Source organism: Lissotriton vulgaris, unplaced genomic scaffold, assembly GCF_964263255.1.
Source record: "Lissotriton vulgaris unplaced genomic scaffold, aLisVul1.2 SCAFFOLD_2323, whole genome shotgun sequence".
In the NCBI taxonomy this organism is placed as follows: domain Eukaryota; kingdom Metazoa; phylum Chordata; class Amphibia; order Caudata; family Salamandridae; genus Lissotriton; species Lissotriton vulgaris.
In genome coordinates this window covers 93454-103018 of record NW_028246063.1, presented here as the reverse complement: position 1 = coordinate 103018, position 9565 = coordinate 93454, and the positions used below count along the sequence as shown (strand labels likewise).

Below are 9565 nucleotides of genomic sequence, written 5' to 3'. Positions count from 1 at the left end.
TCAAAAATGCCCGATCGTCCCAGACAGCGGAGAGGAGTGCTTCCCCATGCCAGAGGAGCTCAGGTGATCAGCGCGCGCACCGCACTAGCCTGCGGCCGCCATGTTCTCCCCCTCACTTGAATTTGTTAAAAACGAAAAGTACTCCATGCTATACTTTCTGCACTGGAGGGGCTGGTGTTGGTAAAAGCTTTCTAATAACTGCACTACATCAAACATTACTACGCTACTATAATACAAAGGCTGGTGAAAATCCTGATAATATACATGTCTTGTCCAACAGGCAAAGCAGCACATAATATTCAAGGGCAAACATTGCATAGTACTTTCAAAATTCCAGTCTCACAAAGTTTTGATTATAAACCACTAAGTCATGAAAATAGAACTTCACTTCAAATGCAAATGATGCATGTTAAAGTTCTGATTATAGATGAAATTTCGATGGTGGGTCAAAAAATGTTTAATTTTATACATAACAGACTACAAGAAATAAAGTCGTCAAATGAACCATTTGGAGGACTTTCTATTATAGCTATTGGTGACTTCTACCAATTGAAACCTGTTTGTGACAGATACATTTTTCAGGATTCTAATAATTTGTATGGCCCTTTAAGTATTAATTTATGGAAAGAACATTTTAAACTCTTTGAATTAACGAAGATTATGCGTCAAAAAGAAGATCTACAATTTGCAGAACTACTAAACAGATTAAGAGAAGGGAAGCATACTAAAGAAGATATTCTAATAATTAAGCAAAGAGAAATGCCACCTGATGAGAGTCTCTTAGAAACAATCCCATACATTATGTCTACAAATGTTGAAGTTAATGAAATTAACAGAATTGTTTTGGATAAACATAGCAAGGATTATCCAGTGTATATAACAGTAGCTAACGATACCGTGAGTTCAGATGTTTCAGAAAATGTCAAAAAAACTATACTAAAGCAATTGCCTAAGGATCCAACAAAAACTATGGGACTTGCACATACATTACACATTGCTTTACAGCTCCGTTATGATTTAACTTGCAATGTGGATGTAAATGATGGTTTAACAAATGGCGCAACTGGTATAGTCCAATTTGTTGACATTATTAACAATACTCCATTTCTAGTCTGGGTATCATTTGACAATATTAGTGTTGGGCAAAAAGCAAGGCAAGAATATAAGCATTTATATCATTCACAAATAGAAAAGTCATGGACACCAATACATGCTATAGCTAGACATTTTCAATACACTAAGAAATTTATTACTGTTATACGCAAACAATTTCCTTTACGACAAGCATCAGCACGTACTATACATCGCACACAAGGGGACACTATAGAGCCACTTTATATACACTTTAATAACAGCAAAATTCATCATTTACATTATGTTGCTATAAGCAGAGCTAAATGTATACAGAACATATACGTGAAGAATTTTGATGAAACTAAAATTCTAATACACCCAAAAGTTAATGAGGAAATGGAAAGATTAAGGACCGAAATGCAACTTGAAATCACTATCCCACAATTAGATACATACAAAACACATTTCAATATTATAACACACAATATACGATCACTTCAGAAGCATTTCACATCAATGATAGCTGATAGTAACATAATGCAAGCAGACATTATTTGCTTAACTGAGATCAACACAACAAGGAACTCAACTGCAAATGATTTTAATGTAGAACAATATGATCACATGATATTTGATAAATTTCATACATACAACACTAACCATGGGATGATACTCTACTACAAGAAAGAGCTTAGGATATTACCTATTTATGAAACACACCAAGGGATAGACATTTTACATTTTACATTACAGATTCAGTACACAGATTACCTTATTATTATAGTCTACAAACCACCACAGAAACTTATTACAGATCTTTTAGAAATTATTACCAGTATCACTAATTTTTACCCAGCACACAAATTCATCATTATGGGAGATTTCAATGTGGATGTCTCTCAAAGCAATTCACAAACTAACAAACTCATTGGGTTCTTTGAGAGTAAGTTGCAATGTACACAACTTATAGATACTTACACAACAGACTACCAATCTATCTTAGATTATATATATACCAATTACATACTTCAAAGTTATGGTATATTAGAATGCTATTACAGTGATCATAAAGCACTATGGATTTGTATTTAACATTTGTTGTAACCTATATTTCTATTTCAGATGTTGACTATTGAAGAAATCGCTAACATTACCACAAATGACAACAAGCCGTATGAAAAACCCATAAGAGTTAATGTGATCAAGTGCTCAAGTAAAACAAATTACAAAAACGCAAAACAAGAAAATAAAGTACTTTTTCATTTGGCTCTGGCAGACAAAACTGGAACAATTAAAGCTATGTGCTACCAGGAAAGTTTATATCAGCAGACACAAAAAACTTGTGGACTACTTATACGCAATTTTATAATTAAAAACAACACAATTCTGATTACTAAGCAAACAAAAGTAACAAAATTTCCAGCAATGACTATAACTCAAGCACTAATTCAAGAAGCGGAAAACATTTTGCAGCCTCCTGCACCATCTGCTTCGCCAATAAAAGAAATAAAGCGGGCATCTTTGAGAAGTCTTATGACAGTGTGTGGGACCATTTCAGAAGTAAGTTGTGGTGATTTATACTGTTGGTCTCGCTGCTTGAGTTGTCCGTTTGTGTGTGTGGTGTTGTCTATGCCATTGACAATATTTATTTTCCCTTTATCAGTGTGTGTGTCTTTGTGTGTATGTGTACTATTTGATGCTTAGATGTTCTTTAATTTAGAGTGGCTGCAGTTCTGTGTGTGGTCTCTGTAACACATTACATATGGTGGTATGTTTCTGAGGGGTTCTATCCATCATAAATGATCTGTACAGCAGCCAAATAAGAACAATTAACAATGTGTAAATAGGTGAGCTAAAGCTACACTGCATTTATAAAAGTAAAGTTGATAGGTGTTTAAAGAAGAGCGCCAAACTGAGACATCAGAGTTCTAGATTTTTTAACATACTTGGGAACAACACCGTACATTGGAAAAGAGCAATAGCCCTTAATGCTTGGACAATTATTACGTATTAGTTCTGTGCTTTTACATTTTTAACACTATTATTTCTTTTTAGGAAGAGGAAAGTAAACTTGTACTCATTAATGGACAAAATACGGCAATAAAATCTATTACATTAAAAGATGCCACTGATGACATAAAAGTCACATTATGGAGAGAGGCTACTGAATTCTCAATAAACATTGGAGAATATGTCATGTTAACTCATGTCACAGTACATGAATTTAATGGACAGAAAATATTGAACACGACAAGGCACAGCAAATTAAAAGTAAGGAACACACGCTCTCTCACGCACCCCTTACTCTATCACTTCAACACACAGACACACACTCACGCTCTCTCTACAACACTCTCTCCACTCTCTCTCTAAAACAGCCTCTCTCTAAAAAGAGCCTATCTCTACAACACCCTCTCTCTACAACACGCTCTCTCATCAACACCCTCTCTCTACAACACCCTCTCTCTACAACACCCTCTCTCTACAACACCCTCTCTCTACAACACGCTCTCTCTACAACACGCTCTCTCATCAACACCCTCTCTCATCAACACTCTCTCTCTACAACACCCTCTCTCTACAACACCCTCTCTCTACAACACACTCTCTCTACAACACGCTCTCTCTACAACACGCTCTCTCATCAACACCCTCTCTCTACAACACGCTCTCTCTACAACACCCTCTCTCTACAACACCCTCTCTCTACAACACCCTCTCTCTACAACACGCTCTCTCTACAACACGCTCTCTCTACAACACCCTCTCTCATCAACACTCTCTCTCTACAACACCCTCTCTCTACAACACCCTCTCTCTACAACACACTCTCTCTACAACACGCTCTCTCTACAACACGCTCTCTCTACAACACGCTCTCTCATCAACACCCTCTCTCTACAACACGCTCTCTCTACAACACGCTCTCTCTACAACACGCTCTCTCTACAACACGCTCTCTCTACAACACGCTCTCTCTACAACACGCTCTCTCTACAACACGCTCTCTCTACAACACGCTCTCTCTACAACTGCCTCGCTCCACAACTGCCTCTCTCTACAACTGCCTCTCTCTACAACTGCCTCTCTCTACAACTGCCTCTCTCTACAACTGCCTCTCTCTACAACTGCCTCTCTCTACAGCAGCCTCTCTGTACAGCAGCCTCTCTGTACAGCAGCCTCTCTCTACAGCTGCCTCTCTGTACAGCAGCCTCTCTCTACAGCAGCCTCTCTCTACAGCAGCCTCTCTCTACATCTGCCTCTCTCTACAACTGCCTCTCTACAGCAGCCTCTCTCTCCAACTGCCTCTCTCTCCAACTGCCTCTCTCTACAACTGCCTCTCTCTACAACTGCCTCTGTACAACACTCTCTCTGAGACACACTGTAACATTTTTGGGGAAAAAAAAATAACTATGTTTTTATTTACTACAACAGGTAACAACACCACCACAAGATAATATTGACGTCGAAATATATGGCGTGGAAAGCACAAACGGAGATTGGAGCACCTTAACAACAAAAATAACCAACACAGATATTTATCAATCGATGGATGTACAAAATCAAACACTTATACAATGGTTTATGTTGGACGAAGAGGTGGATGACATTGGTGAAGCACTACTTCATTATTTGCCTCAAACATGTGAGGTTATATTTTGCAATGGCAAAATTACTAAAATTGTTAAAGAAAAGTCGGAGGAAGATTTAAGTGATTAAGTAAAAATCCTCACAATTACAATTTTTTGACAAAGTAAAATAAATAATTATTGATTTGTGTTTACTGAAAATAAATATAATATTTTGAACATATCCAGTAGCATGGTCATTTTCGTTCTGGGTGGGTATATTTTTTTCAAACAATGTTCAATGTGCCAATACTACATACAGAACAATAGCTGTTGCTGTTATATTTTTAAAAAGACAATAACTATACAAGAGTGATGCTGTGTGGTTGCTCAATAGTACTGTGGGGGGGCAAAGTGATAATGTGGTGTTGCTGCGTGTTGCATTGGGGGTGCTCAGTGATGCTGTTGTTGTCAGAAGTGCTACTGTTGTGGGCCTGAGTTATGCTGTGGTGGTAATAAGTTAACACCAACACAGCACCACTCATAAACAACGCAGCACCACTCATCATCACAAATGCATTAATCAGCACCACACTAACATCACTCACCAACACACCAGCATCACTCTCCACCACCACAACAGCATCATTCACCATCAACAAACTATCACTCTACAACGACACAGCACCACTCATAACCACAACACCATTATTCAGCAGACAAACGTCACACAAACAGAACATGTACGCTTTCACCAGGCACACACACCAACAGCTATCAATGCACGCTTTCAATAGGCATACACCCACACTAACAGCCATCAGTCCACGCATTCAACAGTCACACACACCACCGCCCGTAAGTGCACACTTTCTACACATTTTTTAACAGACCACACACAATTACAGCTATAAAAGAATGCTTTGGTGCTGTACAGTACTGCAGTACTATGAATGAATGACACGGTTGATGTGGAAAATACGGCTGTGGTGGTGCAGAGTGATGTTGTGTTGTGGCTCAATGGTACTGTGGGGGGGCACAATGATAATGTGGTATTGCTGCGTGTTGCATTGGTGGTGCTCAGTGATGCAGTTGTTGTCAGAAGTGCTACTGTTGTGGTGCTGAGTTATGCTGTGGTGGTAATCATTGAACACCAACACAGCACCACTCATCACCAGCACAGCAACACTCATCACAACAACAGCATTACTAAGCACCACAATAACAACACTCAGCAACACACCAGCATCACTCTACACCACCACAACAGCATCATTCACCAACAACACACTATCACACTACAACGATACAGCAGCACTATCACCACCACAGCAACACTCATCACCACTACAGCATTACTCAGCAAACAAACGTCACACAAACATAACATGCACGCTTTCAACAGGCACACACACCAACAGCTATCAATGGACGCTTTCACCAGGCGTACACACACACCAACAGTCATCAGTGCAGCCTTTCAACAGGCATACACACACACACACAGAGACAGCAGTCCACACTTTCAACAGGCATACACAGCAACGGCCGTAAGTGCACGCTTTCAACACACATTCTAACATAGCAGACACAATTACAGGTATAAAAGCCTGCTTTTTTGCTGTTCACTACTGCTGTATGTATGAATGAAACTGTTGGTCTGCTAAATACAACTGTGGTGGTGCAGAGTGATGCTGTGTTGTTGCTCAATGGTACCAAGGGGGTGCTGAGTGATAATGTGGTGTTGCTGCGTGTTGCATTGGTGGTGCTCAGTGATGCAGTTGTTGTCAGAAGTGCTACTGTTGTGGTGCACAGTTATGCTGTGGTGGTAATCATTGAACACCAACACACCACCACTCATCACCAGCACAGCAACAATCATCACAACAACAGCATTACTAAACACCACAATAACAACACTCACCAACACACCAGCATCACTCTACACCACCACAACAGCATCATTCACCAACAACACACTATCACACTACAACGATTCAGCACCACTATCCCCACCACAGCAACACTCATCACCACTACAGCATTACTCAGCAAAGAAACGTCACACAAACATAACATGCACGCTTTCAACAGGCACCCACACCAACAGCTATCAATGGACGCTTTCACCAGGCGTACACACACACCAACACTCATCACTGCAGGCTTTCAACAGGCATACACACACACACAGACAGCAGTGCACACTTTCAACAGGCATAGACAGCACCAGCCGCAAGTGCACGCTTTCAACACACATTCTAACATACCAGACACAATTACAGGTATAAAAGCCTGCTTTTTTGCTGTTCACTACTGCTGTATGTATGAATGAAACTGTTGGTCTGCAAATACAACTGTATCGGTGCAGAGTGATGCTGTGTTGTTGCTCAATGGTACCATGGGGGTGCTGAGTGATAATGTGGTGTTGCTGCGTGTTGCATTAGTGGTACTCAATGATGCAGTTGTTGTCAGAAGTGCTACTGTTGTGGTGCAGAGTTATGCTGTGGTGGTAATCATTGAACACCAACACAGCACCACTCATCACCAGCACAGCAACACTCATCACAACAACAGCATTACTAAGCACCACAATAACAACACTCACCAACACACCAGCATCACTCCACACCACCACAACAGCATCATTCACCAACAACACACTATCACACTACAACGATACCGCAGCACTATCAACACCACAGCAACACTCATCACAACTACAGCATTACTCAGCAAAGAAACGTCACACAAACATAACATGCACGCTTTCAACAGGCACCCACACCAACAGCTATCAATGGACGCTTTCACCAGGCGTACACACACACCAACAGTCATCAGTGCAGCCTTTCAACAGGCATACACACACACACACACAGAGACAGCAGTCCACACTTTCAACAGGCATACACAGCACCGGCCGTAAGTGCACGCTTTCAACACACATTCTAACATAGCAGACACAATTACAGGTATAAAAGCCTGCTTTTTTGCTGTTCACTACTGCTGTATGTATGAATGAAACTGTTGGTCTGCTAAATACAACTGTATCGGTGCAGAGGGATGCTGTGTTGTTGATCAATGGTACCATGGGGGTGCTGAGTGATAATGTGGTGTTGCTGCGTGTTGCATTGGTGGTGCTCAGTGATGCAGGTGTTGTCAGAAGTGCTACTGTTGTGGTGCCGAGCTATGCTGTGGTGGTAATCATTGAACACCAACACACCACCACTCATCACCAGCACAGCAACACTCATCACAACAACAGCATTACTAAGCACCACAATAACAACACTCACCAACACACCAGCATCACTCTACACCACCACAACAGCATCATTCACCAACAACACAATATCACTCTACAACGATACAGCAGCACTATCACCACCACAGCAACACTCATCACCACTACAGCATTACTCAGCAAAGAAACGTCACACTAACATAACATGCACGCTTTCAACAGGCACCCACACCAACAGCTATCAATGGACGCTTTCACCAGGCGTGCACACACACCAACAGTCATCAGTGCAGGCTTTCAACTGGCATACACACACACACACACAGACAGCATTCCACACTTTCAACAGGCATACACAGCACCGGCCGTAAGTGCACGCTTTCAACACACATTCTAACTTAGCAGACACAATTACAGGTATAAAATCATGTTTTTTTGCTGTTCACTACTGATGTATGTATGAATGAAACTGTTGGTGTGCTAAATACAACTGTGGTGGTGCACAGTGATGCTGGAAATTTCAATAAACGCACAGAAAACACAACGCTACGTCACGAACCATCACTACGTAACTGACGTTAACGTCAAAAACGTCCCACAAAAACAACGTATTACATTCAAATATTAGAATAAAAGTTTTGGGATAAGCACTTTCGAGCAATAAAAAAAATGCAAGATTCAGGCAACATTTATAATAATTACAATAACTTATATAAAGGAAAATACCACGTCAAACACAATACATTGAACATATTTAAAAAAAAATGCTTTCTTGAAAATAATAACTGTATATTGCACCAACTCGCACATACGCTAAGGGAAGAATAACAATACATCACACAAATTCAGAATAAAACGACATAACATAACCATATTCGACATGAATACATAATCAAAACTTTGCCATTCAAGAAATTCGAGTACTTCAAAACATAATAAGCAAGTACATACACAAAATATAACAACGTTCTCAATAAAAATAAAATAACACATACAAAAATATACATTGATATATATAACATTTATAAACATTACAATTTTAAGAACATCTAGCGTTTAGAACACTACAACACTCTATTCTAAGTACAAACGGGAGAAAATACACAAGTCGCAATACAAAAACATCAATAATAGATCATATTAATTAATTACTTTAATAAAAATATAAACACAAGTAATAATAGATTCAGCTTCATGTACTAAAAGTTATTAAAATTTCATCTTACCTGTCAAACGACGCAGCAACAAGAACGGAAGAAGAACACGCCTTTCCCGCACAAACATTCACACCAATCTGGAACATTCCACGTTGACGCACGTCAAACGCAACGCTACGTCACAAAAGCTAGCGCTGCGATTGGCTCGAAATTACGTCACACTAAACACAACAGCAAAATAAAAAAAAGACTAGAACGATAAAATCCCTTACGTAACTAACGTAAAGGGAAAATATAGCGTACGTCATTTTTAAATACTAAAAATAAAACACAGTTTAAAAATAATTAGTCAACACTTATAATCACTATATAAATACACAAATACACACACACATTACATTACAACGATAAATTAACACATGCAAAACACTCACAGATGCCAAGAACACATGCAACTCCACTCACACATGCAACGCCAATCACACATGCAACACCAATCACACATCCACCGCCAATCA

General features: G+C 39.7%; 1 protein-coding gene across 1 annotated transcript; it reads left to right on the top strand.

The window, feature by feature from the left end:
• The first annotated feature begins 2421 nt into the window (after positions 1–2421).
• Positions 2422–4797, top strand: LOC147666151 (uncharacterized). The gene is made up of 3 exons (XM_086949266.1): positions 2422–2634; positions 3130–3345; positions 4510–4797. The coding sequence occupies exons 1-3, from the start codon at positions 2500–2502 to the stop codon at positions 4792–4794; spliced, it is 636 nt and encodes a 211-aa protein (XP_086805392.1). The 5' UTR covers positions 2422–2499; the 3' UTR covers positions 4795–4797.
• The last annotated feature ends 4768 nt before the right edge of the window (positions 4798–9565 follow it).